The sequence below is a fragment of the Nilaparvata lugens genome, chromosome 1 (assembly GCF_014356525.2).
Source record: "Nilaparvata lugens isolate BPH chromosome 1, ASM1435652v1, whole genome shotgun sequence".
NCBI classification, from domain to species: domain Eukaryota; kingdom Metazoa; phylum Arthropoda; class Insecta; order Hemiptera; family Delphacidae; genus Nilaparvata; species Nilaparvata lugens.
In genome coordinates, this window is record NC_052504.1 from 16,966,306 (window position 1) to 16,987,094 (window position 20,789).

At 33.8% G+C, this 20,789-nt stretch overlaps 2 protein-coding genes across 2 annotated transcripts in view; both read left to right on the forward strand.

The window, feature by feature from the left end:
• The window catches only part of LOC111052157 (pyrokinin-1 receptor), a 119,555-nt gene that overhangs the window by 92,501 nt on the left and 6,265 nt on the right, over positions 1-20,789 (forward strand). The window contains exons 7-8 of the mRNA XM_039432288.1: positions 11,008-11,225; positions 16,032-16,546. Coding sequence (XP_039288222.1) covers positions 11,008-11,225; positions 16,032-16,496 — 683 coding nt within the window. The 3' untranslated portion in view covers positions 16,497-16,546. The remainder of the gene's footprint in view (positions 1-11,007; positions 11,226-16,031; positions 16,547-20,789) is intronic.
• LOC120352301 lies at positions 20-2,768 on the forward strand. Its single transcript, XM_039432269.1, has one exon. It carries the CDS (start codon positions 415-417, stop codon positions 2,524-2,526), a length of 2,112 nt encoding a protein of 703 aa, XP_039288203.1. The 5' UTR covers positions 20-414; the 3' UTR covers positions 2,527-2,768.

Sequence of the window (20,789 nt, forward strand, 5' to 3'; positions counted from 1 at the left end):
ATGACCACTTACTTGTTCATAATCATACATCATGCAATGCTTGAGAAATTTGTAAACATTACAAATTAGATAAGAGCATTAAAATGATTTACCAGAATTCTTATCAAAAGATGAAATAATACGGTATTGCTGACGGTATGAAACATTCTATTGTGTGAAACTGATTCAATAGAGGGAAAAAATGGACCCAGAGGCTGACTAATTGGTAATTTTTCATCATCAATCAATTAATCAATTATTTATCAGCAGTCATTTCTGTAAAATATTATGGAGGAAGATAAAATTGATTTGTAAAATTACAACTACTTTTAATTAGATATAAGATGATTTTACAATATATTGACGTATTAGTCATTGATTATAGACAAGAATAGAACTTGTCTAATTGTGCTGGCGGAATTGAGGACACATTAAATGGATTCTCAAAAGAAATGTTCGACAAATGCTGCTGTTTTCGAAAAAAATCCCATTTCCTGTGAAGAGGAATCCAGAGAAACACAAATAACAGAGATTACGGGCAGTGTTGAAGCTCAAGGCGATTCCTCTTCCAACAAATGTGACAACATTAAATTGGATCCCCTTGAGAACTGGAGACAATGGAATGATGAGAGGATAAAGCTCAGCAAACATTTGGCCTGGTCTCTCGACAAGAAGCCAGATAGTTTAATAATGGTGAAAGTTGACAACAAACATTTCAACTCCACCAACAGCGAGCTGATTGACAAAGCTGAAAAATATGTGACATTTGATAAGAGTCGTGGTGATCCAAAGTTCTGGACTACTCCGAATTACATATACGATAAGAAAACTCGATTGCCTGTTAACTGTTCAGCGAGCGAACATTTCGATCGAACTCAGCCTTTATCCAACTCACCACCAACCATGCAATACGTGAAAGTTCCACCGGAAATTGAAATTGAAATGGGATCTGGTGAGTTTAGAAGTATGAAAAGTAACAAGTTCCATCAATGCGACTACTTGAACGAAAGGAGACGCGAGCTGAAGGCGAATATAGATCTAATTGAAGAGTTCAAGCCAAACTTGGATGAGCTTTTTATCAGAGGACATGCCATTAAGCCACCAAGTGAGCAACTGAAAGAGAAAGATTCCACAGCTAAAGGGCCACTTATCGTCATCGAAGACTTCAATTCAAATAGAGATGAATGCAGCAAGATTTGGAAACTTAAGAGAAATGTATCCGGATATAAATTAAAGAAGCGTTGTAGACCTGGAATGAAACATAAAAAGAAAGTGAAAATCAACGATTGTTTGATTGTTATTAGCATTGACGGACTGACGTATGATTCGAGTAAGAAAACACCTCTCTCGCGACAACCTTTACATAATGAAATACTATTGTCTGGTTGTTGGACGAACGAGCTGAATAAAAAAGAAATACATCTTGAAAATTCGGGGTGCATCACTATTAGATATTGGTTCACAAATAATTCTCCTCTAAATGATCCCAACCATTTCTGCTGTATGAATCCAAGTTCTAGATCTTTCAACAGATTCTATTTCCCAACCAATAGATTTGTTCTCTCTCCAGGACAAAAAGCTGCAATCCCGTTCTACTTCTTCACGAGAGAACCGGGTGTTTACAAGGAGATATGGGAGTTGCGGAGCATTCCAAAGTTATTCGCACATCAAACTGTTCATATCAATTTGGTGGGATCTGCAGTGCAACGCAGTAAGAGCTCCGTATATTTGAGTCACATCGAAAAGCATGTCGGCAGCTCTCAGAAAAAAGAGCAGTCGCTCCCAACAGTTGTGCAGGAAATGACTTCTGAAACAATGTGTGCTGAACTGTATAGCGATTATCGTAGATTGTTCAACGAAGAGGAAATATTCGTTTCCAAAAATCGAGAACAAATCTATCGTAAAAGCTTAATGAAAATCTTACAAGGAGTGAGCAAACAGGCAACTGGGAGAACTTGGAGTCATTCTATAAACACTCTGAGGAGCGATATTCTAGATTCCACACTTGCACTTGAAGAGAAAAGAACTCTTCTTGATACTCTATCGCATGCTTTGAAAGACCGAGAAAGTCTCACAAAAATTCCATTAAATTGTTTGAATGAGCGATACAATGCTGTTTATCAAATCCTGTGTTGTGCTTTGAATCATATTGAAGAGGATTCTGAAGATATCAGAGCAACATTGAAAATCAACTATTCATCCAGGAGAGATTCAGAAATTAATTGCTCGATTAAACTGTCAGACTCAACTGGTCAGTCAACACTAAAAACTTTGGACAGTTCTGGATATCATCCAGGATCTAACAAGTCACAGAGCATCTTATCTCAGAGGATTGAGCCAAGCAGTTCAAATGAACAGAATAATGTTGAGGGTCAAATTCCATCCGTTCAATTGGAAACATTTAGAGATCACAAATTCAAAACTATGATTCGTAACAAAACTTACCAACGACTCTGTACTGCTGCTAGTGAAATTGAAAACTTGATGATTTCTTATGATTTGATTAGAAATAAGGAACTACCGAAGACCGGAGCAGCAAGGAAATGAGTTAACGATTCAGAAAAAGATTTTACCAGAAATGAGTTTATTGGTTGCTGTTATAACAATGTATGAAATGATTCTAATCTGAGCTGTTACTCCTTCCTTTGAAATTGAACATTGACTTCCATAATCATTCACTGTATTTATTTTGTTTTTACACATTTTATTTCTATTTTATCTTCATTTGTTGTTGTTTATGGCAAAAGTATAAAATGTGGATGGCCTTAGTAAATGCATCATGAATAATGGATGAGCGAGTAAAACTGGGACGGTGATTTTGTATTTTTCCACACAAATGATTTCATTATTGAAAACTGAGGAAAAGCTTTCATGAAAAATGTATTCCATCCAAGTTGAATTTCAATGTAGAATTTCTGAAATCTACACATTTTCGGAAAAATGAATTTATTAGAGAACGCATTGCTTGTATCATTCAATGTTGATATAATTACAATTCGTTGATATAATTACAATTCATATGAATATGATCGGGATAGAACAACAGGCATAGCCCAAAACTATTCTGTTCCCAAATTTTGATAAAAATAATGAAATGCCCGAAAAAATAGATTATATTCTTACTGAGGAAATTTAAAGTTCAAAGTTCTGTCCAAGAATATATATTAGCTAGAAATTTTGAATTTAGAATGATTAAAATACCAAATTATAGTCAAATTTTGCACTTAATATCACCGCACTTTCAATAAATTAAGTTATTTCAGAAAATTTTGAAGCTTTATATTCATCATATTTAATTCCATGTTGAGCGTATTTAGTTTTTTCCATGAATTAGCCGGTAACATGATGTACTTCGAACTTGATCATCAATTATTACAATAATCCACCAATAAATTCACTGAGAGTTTTGCAGACATTTTCAATTTAGATAATGATCAAATGTTCTCATATTTTTGAATTTGGAATTAGCATCTATCGGGGCTATTTTTCAATACGCTTACACTAACATGATATTATGTCTATCATAGGTGTAATCATTCTACGTTTGACAAGCTTAATTTTGTAACTTTTGAATGTATCCGTTCTTTTTTAGCCTCATCGATGTCTATGGAAAATTCTAAATTCTTTTCAAAATCTTCGACAATCTATCTCATTTTGTGTTCATCCTATTATATTCCACTAAATTGTGATGAGAATTTCCAAGAATTCTAGTTCGTTACTGTTTTATTTTTTAACTGCACTCAAAAAGCAAAAGTAAAACGATTTTAATTTTCCTTCTATTGTCTCCTAAAAATATGAAATAACTATACTACTATGATTTCTTTTACTACAGTTCTGATGTCATTTATAGTAAGAGAGTTCGTTCATGCGTTCTTGCTGAGTTTTCCCTGGATAGAGTTTCAAGTTAACTCAATAAAGCTGTGAAAAATGGGGGCTTCCCACGTCCAATAACTCACCCCTCTCCAAATTCAGCACAAATCCGCAAAATTTTTCGGGGGTTCGATGTCTCTTTGAATAATTTAATATTTTTTGGAATCCCCCTGAGATTTTTCGAGCGCCCCCGCCCCTCCCCACAATAAACGCAATAAATTACGCAGTCTGCATGAACCACTACCCTTATCTGGGACAAACTTATTTGTTTTTCAGTATTTTATTTGGAATTATATAGATATTCTGTCCATCTATCTTCCTTAGGAAATCATATCATCCACCACAGATTTCCTACATTCCAATTAATGTATTTTCTACAGTGTTAATAGGTCTATAAAAATCATGTAGGTACTGTACTGAAAAAGTCACAACTCAAATAATTCTATAACTGATCCCATCACAGAAACAATGGATATAATTATGTATTCCTCACATATTTATTTAGAGGTGTTTGGTATTTCATACATATTCTATTGTAAATGGATCGTTCACTGATTCCTCGATCTATTTAATATTTAGAAGAGTTCTATTTTCTATTTAATGTTTGATTTCCCTGATCGTGAGGATTTCCTGAAGATGTCTCTACTGCTGCACAGCAGAACTCAATAGAATTGACGGGGTTTTCTTGCAATAAGTCCAGGTTCTTTGTTGAGACCAATACCGTTGTTCAAGTGCGTCATTGCTGCATGATCCGGATATGTATTTCCCTTTAGTGGCCAGGCAGCCAGGCACCTTGCATCACGGCACGTGTTTGATATCGCCTGCGAAGCTCGAATTCCTGTGATGATTGGTGATTGAACTTCTATTGTGATAAACTTCGATATTTCAAGAAATACAATCTGCACTTGTGAGTTTTATCTTTGTCACGTTGTCTAGAATCAGGTTGTATTTTCTTATTTGTTTTGTCTGTGGATGCTTATTCTACTATTGGGTGATCACCCCGACACATATTATTATAGTGGGGTATCATAATTAGAACTATGTTTAGTATTAGCAATTTTGTATGTATAGTATAATAATTATGTATATGTTTTGTCAATAAACTCCTCTGGTTGCAATTCATTGGCAATCAGAGAAATTAATTAATTAATTAATTATTCTTAAAGCTACGTTTTCCTGCTATTCTCTATCAACTCGATTACTAGTCAATTATATCATAGAGAAACAATAGCATAAGTAGATATCCCATGGTATAGGGCGTTGATGTCGCAACTTTTACTGTTATCTCAAGCTGATAGTCCACGTAGTTCTTTCCTGTGAAGCTTTATGACGCTGGTAGTATCTCATATTGTGCCGTTCATACGCTCTTACCCGGTCTAAACAGTAAAAATCGACAATAATCGATAGTAATCGGCTTGAGGTAACAGTAAAAGTTGCGACATAAACGACCTATACCATGGGATATCTACTTACGCTATTGTTTCTCTATGATTATATTATCAGACTTCATTTGAGAACTCAAATCAGTAAAGGATTCATAATTTTTTTTTGAGAATTCATATTCTCAATAAAACATTGAACTAGCTATAACTGTTACCCTGTGGAAATAAATATTTTCAGTTACCATTCAAGTGTTGTTCTACTGGTAAAAGCACAAAGAAGACTACCACAAGTGAAAATGAATCTGTCACAGCCTCAAACTCAGCAACCACCCCGTGTTATAACTGTGTTCAATCAATTGAACATTAAACTAGACATAACTGTTACACTGTGGAATCCATATTTTTCATTATCATTCAGGTATTGTTCTACTGGTACCTACAAGCTTAAAGACTTACTACAAGTGAAAAATAAATCTGTCGCAGACTCAGCAACGTCCCAGTTATAAATGCGTTAGTCATTCCGTATGTATTTGAATATGAAATATGTGGTTTCATTTGCCAAGTGTAACGTGTCGTACTGCATGCAACTAGTATGTCACATGCTGCCACTCAAAATACAAGATTATTCAATTATCCGCTTCTCGTGAAAAGCGAAGTGCAGTAATTGATTTAGCTTCCACTGCGTGGTATGAATTGGTTATAGTGTATCAATCAATCTCATTCTAATCCTCTTAATATTAGTGGTACTACTTTTGACTTCAGAACATTCATCTTCGGATCGAGCCTTGTTTATGTTTTATAATGTAACTAGTGACCCCCTAGGTTTGAGAACTCGCTCAAGAACTGTTGTATTGTTATCTATGAAACCGGAACTTTTACTTATACAGAGTTGATGAAAATTATTAAAAACAACTGAATATTTCTCCTACAAGAATAATTTGACAGTAGGTTTCATTAGGATCCTATTTGGTATGGAAAATATTTCTCCAAATATTACTCTGTCGCTTCAACTTCTTCGACCCTCATAAGAATCTAATTCATTTATTTAAATGCTAAAATCATGTGATACTCCCAATGCGTCTATGTGATACTCCCAAATAGCTGATGTAATGGATGAATGAATAGAAAAACTGTAGTAATTGGATGCATTGAACTTTTCAGCTGACTGAATTAATGATAAATCATAACAATGTTTTTCTTAATATGCACTTCCAATGTAATTTTTATATCCTGAAAAAGGACGATGGAGAGAGTCAATTTGGTTGTCCAACGAACTTGACCTGTAAAAAGGTTCGAAGAATATGTGTTCATAATTTGAAGCTGATTGATCAATTCTTTCTGAAGTGATTGTAGAACATACATACGGACAACGACTTTGGCCACCAGTAAGTCGAAAGTGGGAACTCGCTAATGCTCGTTCAAAAATGTAGAGCATTGTGAATTGAAAACTTCTCAATCATTGTAAATGACAGCGCCTCTAAATTCTCACCCAAAAAAGCTACTTTTCAACATTGAAAAGCATCTTTTAGCATTCTGAAAAATGGGTCACAGATGAATCATGTCAACGTGATTCCAGTTTGTGAGCGAGGGACGTAGTATAATGATGAGGACCTAAGCCCTGCTTCTGATTTCCATTGTTATTTCGACCATGATTTTTTTTAATCATACTCAGCGCGAATCCATTGAAAATGTGAAAATTCTTGCTCTTGAAATTCTTAAAGCGATGAAGAGTTTTCCCTGCGCAGTGGACATGAAAATGATGATGAAAGTTTAATCCATATTCAGTCAACTTCCATTCAGGACTTCATGGTTCGCAGTTTATTTTTTGCTTGTTATCCCAATTTATGCATATGTGGGACACTTTTCCATTGAAACACACTCTTGTTTTCATTGCGACAAACTCACAGTGATAAAGTTTTGTCGTCTGGGAGTTTATGTATTCCCAAAAATAAAAAGTAGTGGAATAATCATTTTGAGTCCTGGAACTTCTGACAATGCTTATTTCAAACTGGGAAGCTGCTAATGAGACAGGCGTTGGACTTCTTTCAAACCCACTTCATCTCTGTGATCTGCATCCAGCGGTTAGATATTTCATTCTCTTCTTTTATGTAAGATTCTGACGATTTAAAAAACAGATCCTGGTATAATTTTAGCATTATATATATATATATATATATATATATATATATATATATATATATATATATATATATATATATATATATATATATATATATATATATATATATATATATATATATATATATATATATATATATATATATATATATATATATATATATATATATATATATATATATATATATATATATATATATATATATATATATATATATATATATATATATATATATATATATATATATATATATATATATATATATATATATATATATATATATATATATATATATATATATATATATATATATATATATATATATATATATATATATATATATATATATATATATATATATATATATATATATATATATATATATATATATATATATATATATATATATATATATATATATATATATATATATATATATATATATATATATATATATATATATATATATATATATATATATATATATATATATATATATATATATATATATATATATATATATATATATATATATATATATATATATATATATATATATATATATATATATATATATATATATATATATATATATATATATATATATATATATATATATATATATATATATATATATATATATATATATATATATATATATATATATATATATATATATATATATATATATATATATATATATATATATATATATATATATATATATATATATATATATATATATATATATATATATATATATATATATATATATATATATATATATATATATATATATATATATATATATATATATATATATATATATATATATATATATATATATATATATATATATATATATATATATATATATATATATATATATATATATATATATATATATATATATATATATATATATATATATATATATATATATATATATATATATATATATATATATATATATATATATATATATATATATATATATATATATATATATATATATATATATATATATATATTGAAAATGTAAGAGAGGTTTTCATCTCATATAATATTCAGTGGTAGATAAGAAACTTTTTTGAGGCAAATGTTTTTCTATTATGTTCAATTTTTCAAATTTGAAACTTTCCACTCTCAGTAAAAATAATTACTGATTTCTTTCGATTCTCTTCTTCTTTCTTTGTCAATTCTCTAAAATGGATATTGTCATCATAATACTGAACTTTTTTTCCTCTATCTCCAATTTTCATGGGCATAAAAATGTTATAGCTAGAAAATTGAAGTGTTGCGTGAGAGATAAATTTTTCATTTCTCAATAGCTGTTCGAACACAAATTGCCTCATTTCCAGAGCTGTTCACCTCATTGGATTGGATTTATTATACTGGGAAAGTTTCTTTCCAACTTGGAAACTGGAGAGAAAAGCTCAACCCAATTTTTCCTAACTAAGAAGGGTCTTCTTGGAAAGTTTCACATTGAAAGCCCTTGTTATATTGACAATTAACCGTTAGCTGACACTTCGAAAAAGTTCTTATCTACCTCTCAATAAATGTTTGGAAGCTTTTTCTAGAGTTATAGAGAATTTGTAATCCTGGGAAAATATTGTTGCATATATGACACGATCAACATGCTGACTGTACAAATGGAACGTCAAGAATAATGTTTTCAATAATATGGATTTATCAGTGGAAAACTTTAACGTTTATTGCACCAAGCAATACATTGTATTATTACCATAATGTGAGCTACGAATCATATAGCAGAGAAAAGATCAACTAAATAACACTTTTCCAAGCCGATCAATTTCGAATAATAATTATTTATAAATTCCGGTTTCGTCAATTGAATGAGCAAAACAATATAAATAATAGAATAAACAGAGAATAGAGATAGAATATCAAGATAATGATATAATAGAACAACAAGGGCTGATAACGTTATTTTTAAATTACCATAATTTCTCCAAATCTACTCTATAAACTCGCAAAAGCGGAAATAATATGTTAACAATAGTAAATAATTATGCTTCAAGATCAGAGACACGAATGTGATCTTTAATTTGAAATAACTTGCATTGCTTGGAAATCTATCAACTTGAAGAAACACTCTCTTCATATTTTTTGGATGACATTCGATATGAAAGTTAATAGAAGTGAAAACGTTGTGATAATGATCTTAATTCATGGATGATACTGTTTCATTATAGCCCCAAATACTGATCATATCAATTGGATGATAAATGAACTTTCAAATTTTTGTTTTTTGTTTTTCATCACTTCAATTCTGTTTTACTTTGAATCATAACTCGTTTTCCAGTCAAATCCCAGATTCGTCCTTTAATAATTCGTCCTAATCCTAAAACAATCGTAATTGATCTGTCAAATGCACATCAACTGTAGCTTGTCTCCAAACATGTCATTTCCTTTTTTGTCTCTCCTCTTATAAATCTAACTTTTAGACAGAACAGATCAGGGAATTTAATCACTCCTATAATGATTGTTATTGAAATCCATTCTACATTGAGTTCATACTTATCATTGATCATCCTCGCATTGAATTCATCCCCAATCATCCTCACTATTTGTTTATTCATCATCACATCCATTTATTTCCAATTACGTAAATTCAGAACGATATATGAATCCTCACTTTTTTCGTTCATCATCATCAAATCCATTTATTTTCAATCACGTCAATTCATAGCGATAATTATATGAATATACAGCAACATCTAAAGGCTATATATTTTTCCTTTTGCATCGATTTGGCTGTTAAAGTTTAATTTTAGTCAATTCTATTACTAAATTGAGGCTATTTTATTGATCAACCTCGCATTGAACCCGTTTTCACTTTCAACTCTCCTCATATTCAATAATTTTCAACCTAGTAACAGCTTCACAAATAGTAGGTAGATTGGTGATTCCATACTCGTGATCAACCTCACATCAAACCCGTTTTCACTTTTAATTCTCCTCACATTCATATACTTTCAATTTTTTTTAGTCAAATTCAAAATTAAAATTTATCTATTGCCAAAAAGAAAACAAACAATTCACGTATACACATACATACATGTGCAAAAGTAAAAATGAAATGTACATAATACAATTGAACATACATGAATATACATGAAGAGGAAAAACTGAACCAGTTATAATATTTCTAGGCATCACCAGCAAAAAGATAACTAACTATTTGCCCGCTGGTGAGAGTTGCTTGAGAAAATCCTTGAAATAACTAGAAATTGAAACGAAAAGGCTTTAAAACAAAAGTAGAGACACAAAATATACATTGAAAATGTGGTCCAAAGTAGAATAATTGTCACCCATATTGATAATTCATAAAAGATCAGAGTTCAGAGAAATACAAAACTGAAAACTGAAACAAATCACAGTGCTAGGTTCAAAGTGGAAGAATATTAACCTTTAATCCACTCCGTTATGCTCTTCTTTGATATTTTATCATCGAAATCGAAAGGTATTGCATTTATTAATTTGCTGCTTGCTTAAATCAATTGTCTTCTTATTACAGTTAACTTTGTAGGATAAACTTGGAATTTTTCTATTACATTTGGTTATCAATTACATTAATAGTTCAATAATTGATTGGTTTTGTTTTGTTGGCAGTCGCAGTGGTGGTGGCATTCTTTATCTGCTGGGCGCCCTTCCATGCGCAGAGACTACTGGGCACCTACCTGACAGGCCCGGCCGGGTCACACTCCAGCACGGCGCAAATCATCTACGTGGTCGTCACCTACCTGTCAGGCATTCTCTACTACATGTCCACCACCGTCAACCCCATCCTCTATCACATCATGTCACTCAAGTTCAGGGAGGCCTTCAAGGTAATTCGAATCAGTGCTCCATTTCTCACAATGTGTCAGGCTGTGTGCTGGTTATTTATTGAAGTGTTCACACTCATGCTATTGGATCATTCTGCATGAGCTTGTTTTTCTTAATAATAACAAGTGACCACCAAGTTGACTTGGGTAGAACTACTTGTAGAAAATGTTCTTTTATAGGTTATATCAGATGATCATTTACATCTGCATAATAATCTTGTAACTGAGACTTGGTCAAAACACTTTTCAGGCCCACAGATGTTGAAATACTGACTTGAGAATTTTTTCATGAAGAGTTTACGACAGTATGGTACTGTCTGTCACAAAACCCTAATTTCGCCAAAAAGTGACTTCGTCACTTTTCTCAGTACACCGACGATATGTCAATATGTGATCGCAACCACCAAGGATTTGGTGTAGCCCTGATCTTGCTTCAAATTATGGAATTGTTTACAACCACAACATAGAGCCGTACTCAATATAATAAAACTCCTACACAAAATGGGAGTAACTTGATCGTGACGTGTGACTTGGAATGATAATAATGAATAAGGTTCTTATTGGTTGCTCATTTCTCGTTTAGGAATGAATTTGAGTGGCTCACATAGTCTAATATGAAATCTTGCTGATATAGTAACCTTCTTGGATGAGATCTAATGAGATAAGAAATCTGCATGACAAACTCTATTTTGCAAGAGGCATGAAATATCTTTATCTCTGAAAAAATCTTTATCTTCTACATTGAAAATGATGTTTTGAATTCAAGCTATCACTTGAGCTGCTCCGTTGATGGACGAAATTATGAATTTCACTAAAGAATGTTTAATTTTTCAGAGTACCCAATCAACATTAAAAATTCAATTATTATGTCCTGCAATCTTTTTAAAATAATGAGAAAGGTTGAACTCCTACAATTTACCGTAGCTTGATAATATAAAGATTGGGTTTGATCTCTATTTTGTTTCACGTTTCTCTACTACCTCATCACATTTTCAACAAGATAAGAGAAGAATAATATTTAAATCTTGTCTGTATCTTTTCCAAAATATTGTTTTCATTACTTGAAATACTACTCATTATTCTATTATCCTTCATAATAGTACAATGGCATTTAGCACACCTAGCAATCTCCATTGATTGAGATTGAATACTATTGTACCGTGAGGGGAAACCTACTCGACTGCTCCTGAGTTGATTCTATGAGTCTCGCAAGACAATAAGCCCTCATTCTGTAATCACTCTATTATTCTGAGACTCTGACGACTATTGTTGCTGATACTTGTAAACTGCTGTTGCGACTAGATATTGATCCAAGTTTGAGATCCACATTAGCTATTAAGACATGCAAACATGATTGGAAAATCTGGTATCTCAGTAGTATAATGGAATTTTAATTTATTCTGAATTCGAATCATAAAAACAAGTAATCTTCATATTGTGTATTCATAGAAAAAACAACACTAAGTAGAATATAAAGCACTCAACCCGCTTCGTGTGTGTCTAACTAGTGTATAACAGCAAACATGATTGTTCTCCACTCTCTAGAGCATTGAAATGAAGAAGTACTCTCAAAGCGAAGTTAGAAAAAAACAGTGCTGTAGTGTGAGTTGCTGAGAAACTCAAGATACTGTAGTGAACACATACAATATTATACAGTACTTTTGTTTCCTCCATGCATAATGATTAGCGAGAGTGTCTGGTGTGTGAAAACCATTATAGATTATAAGATAGGGTGTATCATGAACTCTCTCACTTCAACTTTTGGAATCTTGTCTCGCTCCAATGAATCTTCAGCTAAACCCCTCCTTCTTCTACTGTAGTCCCTTCATTCTACAGTCCGGTCTGGAGTAATGAGACTTCTCACTTTTCTAATGAGTTTTTCTCTTATTTTCAATCAGTTGAATCAATACTTACATGGAGAGACTGGAAAAGTCACTTGGGTTGGCCACGTTCATACACAAAGCTCCAAGCTCTCCACGGAGAAATTAAAATTAGCAAATTCTGTTGTAGTTCTACTTTTTGCAACAATGACTGTAGAAGAGCTTCTAGTTCATCAGCTATCCTCTTACAAATACAATACTACTAGCCGTCAGGCTCGCTTCGCTCGCCATATCCGTCTAGCCAGGGGGCACAGCCCCCTGGACCCCCGACTGGATCGTCCAAGAATGAGGTCAGCAGGCTCGCTTCGCTCGCCTGCATTTTTCATTTGAGCATTTTTATCATATGTTAGGACGATCCAGTCGGGGGTCCAGACTAAACGTCTGGCTATACGGATATGGCGAGCGAAGCGAGCCTGACGGCTAGTAATATAATATTCCCAGGAATAGCTCTGATTGAAGTAGCAGTGCCCAATCATTTTTTCCGCGATAAATGCATTTCAATCTTCAACTTGGTGCCAACCTAACAAAGTCAACTCAACTTAATGTCAACCCTTAAAATTATTAATTTAGTTACCAGTTAACAACTGTTTCGAAGAGGTACTCTCTCTCTCTCTCTAGATTATAGTTATATATTAACATATGGTATGGACATTCCAATTATAATTAAGAGATTGGAATAAGAAGAATATACATGCTAAAAGACGAACTTTAAACCCTTAAAAACCACCCTTAGAGTAAATTTTTTTTCAAATCCGTTCTTAGTGCGCCTCTAAAGGGCTAACTGAACATACCTACCAAATTTGAACGTTTTTGGTCCGGTAGATTTTTAGTTCTGCGACTGAGTGAGTCAGTCAGTCAGTCAGTCAGTCAGTGAGTGAGTGAGTGCCATTTCGCTTTTATATATATAGATTCCTTTAAGTTTGCATTTGAATTTGCCAGATGAGATAGTGATAGTAATAATAATAATACTGAGGGTGATGCTCACATAAGCTCTTGTACGTGGGTAATGAGTGAGAGGGATGATGATGATGAGAGATGACGACTACGTTTTAGGTAGTCGGGACCGACGACTTATTGTCTCCGAAAGACGGGGTGGCCGTATCTATGTGATTGTGATGTGATCAAAAACTTTGAATATATTGGAAAAAATCACAATTATTTCCAATTGCATTATAAACAAGTTACAGGTTATTACAGTATAAGCAGTTGAATAGTTTTAATCAATACCATGTTTGCAGTCAATGTTTAATGGAAATTAATTTTCTATCACCATTTTCAATTACATGATAGATTGATTAATCGAACTAGGCTTTAAGTTTTCCAATCCCATTTTATTCTATCGTGATAAGAGCATATTCATCAATTTCCAATAATGTCTCCTATTATTTGTAGTGTATTTAGCATTCCAATTACATGATAGACTATCAGGCTATGACTTCATGAATGAGGCTATGACTTCTCCAGTTCAGTTTATTCTATCGTAACAAGAGAATATTTTTACAATCGATTTCCATTCTTTCTCTCTTGCCTGCTCTACAGCGCTCAAAGTCTGGGGTGGGCTTTGACATGCTTTACCACTCTCCTCCACTCATCCCTGTCAGCAGTCTTGGACTGCCATCCTCTCACCTCCAATCCTGCCTAGTCCTTTATAGTATGACAGAATTCATACATCTATTTCGTTGCCTTTCCTGCGGTTGTCCTCATTATATTTTGAGAGGAAGCTGGCCCTCTTCCATTCGCTGAACATGTCCCAGCCATCTCTGAGACCTCAAAAAATGAGACTAATAAGATAAATAAGGGCTTTATGAATGAATTTGGTCAATCTAAGTAAATTTCCCAGTCTATCCATGTAAGTATTGATTGAAAATAGAAGAATAATTCATTAGAGAAGAGATCATTCTCATCACTCCAGACCGGACTTTAGAGTATGAAAGAAACGGTCTGAGCTGAAGATTTGATAAAATGAAACAAGTTGATGACTGGTAATAACCGTACAGTCAAAGATTTTAAGTGAGAGACTTCTCGATCCACCCCATCTGATTATTCATAATGATTTTCACTCGCCAGACACCCTGGCTGATGAATATGCATGGAGGAGACAGGAGTACTGTATAATATTGTATTTGTGTTCACTACAGCACTTTACATTTTTGTAAGCAACTCATACCAGAGTACTGATTCAATTTTTTCAACTTCACTTTAAGATTACTACCACAGATCTCAACACAGATCGTTACTTAGACTATGGTACTACTTTACATCAATGCTCTAGAGTAGAGAACTATCATGTTTGCTAGTATACTACCCTCTGAGACTTTACAAATCTAACTATGTCCTGCCCCTGTATGAGTGCATTCAACTCAGCATTATAGATTATTCTTTTCAATTTCCATTAATGTTTCCTATTATTTGTGGGGTATAACCATTCCCAACTACACGATAGGCAAATCGAATTATGAGTTTTCTTAAACATCATTATTTGTTGTAATTGTCTATAATAATAATAATATCGAGTGACCTGGCTGGCTCAGGTCTGGGGTCAGAGTTTTCAGGTCGCAACTGATCAATTTCAGGGCCTCTGACATGACCTGACGACTGCTTTTTAAGCAGCCGGGACCGACGGCTTAACGTGTCCATCCGAAACACGGGAGTAGCCCGAGAAAATATCTTGCCCGTGCCGGGATTTGAACCCGGGCCTCTGAATCATGAAGCCAGCATCTGATCCACTCGACTACGGCCACTACTTAATTGTCTATTATTTGTATCATAATTCGATTTGTAGTTATAAGCTTTGATTTGCAGGTAAGAGCTCGACAGTTGTTCACTAATTTTAACAGAGCATCATTATTTGTGGTAATTGTCTATTATTTGTATCACAATTGGATTTGATGTATTGTTAGTAATGAGAACAGATGTTTTTGTGTGGCAGGTGACGCTGGCATCCTGTTGCTGTGCCAAGGACAGCCGCTCGTACGTGGTGTTGTCGCGACGCCAGTACCTGCTGGGTGGGACTGACGGCCATCGGCAGGCGATCCTCGACTCGGTCACCGACTCAGCTAACAGCTGTGTGCGTTGCACAGACGACGCCGTCGCAAAGACCCCCCAGACCAGCTGTCTGCTCAACGACACCGTCGCAAAGACCCCTCCCGACGCCGAGCTGCTGAGGTCTGCACCAGCGCCTCCGCCGCGACGCCTCTCCTGGATGCCCTCCTGCATCGCAGCCGCCCCGCCGCAGCGTCGCGACGACAACCAGCTCGGCGTCATCACTCGCCGCACCAGTGACATCAGCAACAGCAGCCTCAAGGACGTCGACCGCGCCGCTCTCCAGGATGAGCTCTCCTCCTACATGAATGAGATCGCTCGCCGTCAGCTCGCCTTCGCCGCCACCACGTGATCTGCCGTCATCTTGCGTGAGACCACTCTCTAGAGGAGTTGCTGATCAAGGCTAGTAAATCGGCTACTACAGAGCCACTATAAGGCTACTGGAGCCTGAAGTGAGATCCACGTTATGAAATCAAATCTTTATTTGTTCCAAAAACATAATTAAAATGACAATGATTTTAATTATGATAAACAAGATATTTATCTTCTTAATCAACAAGATATTTGATATCAATAATGGGAATCCATTATGAAAAAAGAGTGTAATATACAATATAAAACGAAATACCATTAAAAAGGATGAAAATGGATATATTAAACGGAAATTTCCTGTAAGGTTCGAAAAAATCTGAGCGCAGGTTCAATATTATTAACAATAATGCAAGAATGGGATAACATGCAACTTATTTTTGATATGATGGGGGTATGTTATATGCAGAGATTTTTTATAAATGTAATTTATTTGAATTACATTGGTGTTGCAATCCTTGTCTACCATTCAACAAAGCTGATAGCGCTATCCATTTCTAGCTCCACAACATTGCTAGCTCGTTTTTCAACAATGTGGATATTATAATTGAATTATCAAACTATTTAACCTCAATCATGAAAATTTATTGTTAGATCGTTGAAAGATACATTTTTCTTAGCTAATAAAATATAATTGATTAGTCTCAACAAGGATGAACAATCAATATCATAATATATATCAGATATATACCGGTATCAGCTGTCCTCTATAGAGGGCAGTGGCAAGTCAGAGAATCGGCAGCGCTGTTCTGCTATTCACTGTCATTATAAAGTGGAGCTCACTTTATATTCTATCCTCTGTAGCTGCAGCTTCTGATAATACTCATTATGATCAATGATTATTATGATAATCATGATGAACATGAGAATCTTGATGATTATTGAGATTATAATGATCATGATTAATATATTTATTGTCATTTTGATTCTGGTTTTAGAGTGGAAATGATGATGATGAAGGTGCTAGTGGTGGTATTCATACTTAGTTGATGATAATGATGATGACTTTATTGATGGACTGGGACATTTTGTAATATACAGTATCAATGTGTGGCGTATAAATTGAATTTCAATTATTTGATAGTGATGATGTTGATAATAATGATCAGTGAGACCAATTGTGATATAATGCAACGACTGTTTACAGCTTATGAAGGATGCAAGTAATGTCTATTGTGTAAGATTTTAAGCGGTATTCAGAATATCTTTTATCCTGTCAAATTTGTGTTGTATTTTTCTACGTTTCAGGAGTTCTAGTCAAATTTGAGTTCATCTAGGATTAAGAATTCCAATGAGGATTACTTACCCCACTAATCCACTAGAAGGATTGGAACTTGTGCATGAATGAATGAGATGAGGGATGAAATCTGTTCTGTTGTGAAAACTAATGAAAAAAGAAAATTTATTGGTATCTGATGCTGTACAAGAGAAGGCATATATCAAAGTTTGAAACAGTTTACAATAAAAGATTGAAAGTCCAAAGTTTCAAGCTTTATCCAACTACTCTAGAGGCACTGGGATATGAGCATGAAAGCTTTTGCAAAAGCATAGTACAGTATTATCGAATGACTATAGTAATATAGAGCTAATAAGAATCAGACTTTACTTCAAATCAATTCTATCACATCAAAGTCTCTGAAGTTTGTACTCATTCATGTTTTCACCAGATTATATCGCACAAAATACATGAATAACAAAACCCGCATAAATTTTACGTTAGAAGTTGGAACTAGAGTTGTATTGTGAAACTGTTGTTACGATTGGAAGAGTTCGTTGAAAACTTATTGGAGCTCAACCAATGTTTTTCTGATTTTTTCCAGTTGCGAGTACTTTTTATAAATTAAACTTATCAAGAGCTTCAATTTTACAAAGTTTGAACTCAGATCGAGTGAATGGGTTTCAAAGTTATGGATTGAATTCAAACAAAACTCAAACTCTGAATGTTTAGATTTATTGAACTCTGCGCTAATGGTCTGTTATTGATTAACGGGTCTATCTAAAGAGGCTCTTATCTCATCAAATCGCAATAAATTGAAGTAGGTTCTTTCCCCAAAGTTGATTGTAACTTCATATAATATGTAACAAGCTGTTCTATATAGAAAATCGAAAATATATTCTTCAATTGTTGCAGATTTTCACATACGCATTAGTTTAACATTGGCAGCTTATCCATACTTATACGAGTATAGTCTCGACCTAACGTAGTAATGAAAAGGTTATTAGAAAACAGCTATTAGAAATTTATTCCACATAGAATATTATTAACTCCCAAAATGATAATTAGCATTGTACGAAATTTCTCAGAATCTGTTATCGATTCTGCGAAGTGGATTACAGCTCATCAAAAAACAAGTGTGATATTTTTTCTAGCTGCAAAAATTAGAGTAATCACATTGTTATCGGATCGCATAGACTAATTATGTTGTAGATGGACTACTGAGGCACCGATGAATTTCAACCTCACTATTTTGGAATTTTATCTCATCATAATAATCACCTGAAATCGAATATCAAAATAATTAACCTAGAAAATTCGAATATTACTCTCAAATTTTGAGAGATTACTTCTTCAAATAGCTTTTTTTTAGAATGATCTGTACATTTTCCAAATAACAGGATTATTATAATACTAGCCGTCAGGCTCGCTTCGCTCGCCATATCCGTCAAGCCAGGGGGCTCCGCCCCCTGGACCCCCGACTGGATCGTCCAAAAATGAGATCAGCAGGCTCGCTTCGCTCGCCTGCATTTTTCATTTGAGCATTTTTATCATATGTTAGGACAATCCAGTCGGGGGTTCAGACTAAACGTCTGGCTAAACGGATATGGCGAGCGAAGCGAGCCTGACGGCTAGTAATATAATATTCCCAGGATTGAAGTAGCAGTGCCCAATCAATTTTTCCGTGATAAATGCATTTAAATCTTCAACTTGGTGCCAACCTAACAAAGTCAACTCAACTTAATGCCAACCTGACAAAATTATTAATTTAGTTGCCAGTTAACAACTGTTTCGAAGAGGTACTCTATCTAGATTATAGTTCTATAGTAACATATGATATGGAAAGTTCAATTATAATTAAGAGATTGGGAGAAGAAGAATATACATGCTAAAAGACGAACTTTAAACCCTTAAAAACAACCCTTAGAGTTGGAATATTGCCAAAAGATTTCTTAGTGCGCCTCTAAAGGGCCAACTGAACATACCTACCAAATTTGAACGTTTTTGGTCCGGTAGATTTTTAGTTATGCGAGTGAGTGAGTGAATGAGTGAGTGAGTGCCATTTCGCTTTTATATATATAAGATAAGATAATTGAAGGGTTTTCTACATACTCTACTTGCTACATCGACTTTCGTCACCTGCCTCTTTCCAAATGAATAATATTGTTCTCCATCGTTGATTCATACAATAATTCAAAGGCTTTTGGTTGTTTGATTTTTATTAGGTGAGAGGTGAGGGAGTGTTCCAGAATGTAACATTGAACCATTTTAATTCAAAATTTCTGTAAACTATTTTGTAAAGAGGAGGGAACTGGATGGACTTGCGATTTGAAGGTTTTTCCATTGAAAGTTAACCTATTTATTTTAGGAATACTGTGCCTGAATGGTGTGGTAGAAAGATAGTAGTTTTCAAATAACTTGGAAATACTCAGTTGAATAATTTATGGAGTTATTTGCAACATAGATCAAAGCTGACGTGATAAATCAACCGTGCTATATAAAAACTCATTTTGAGTTTTATAAATCTTCAGAATACGCTTTAATAAACGACTCCGCACTGGATGAACAGTAAACTCTAGAAGCTCAGAACATAAAAGAGTTTTCCGATCGTGATTTCCAGTATTTGATGCTTCATAATCTTTGACCTTGTCAATAAAGTTTTCAAGGACTGTTGGTTTCGATTGTGATCACCTCCTTGCGAAGCGGAATGACTTGTTTGCTAAGAATTGGTCCGTTACATTGCCCATTAACAGACACATTGACAGTGAAACTGAACGACCACCGGTGAAGTCCTAAAACTTCAATTCATCTGAAATGGTGGAGACGATATAGCTCGAAATTACCGGTATCGAATGGACGTTTTATGCTCCATTCTGTATCGTTCCCTTACCAATCATTCCAATCCATCATTTGAAAGCCGTTGGATGATTGTATCGAATCATTGATGAAGGATAATTCAATTAACAATCGGCAATTCGGAAGCTTTTCTTGAAATTAACTCCACCACAACTGTCATGATCAGCCTCGGTTTGTTATTCGCCCAACGATCTGCGGAATCAA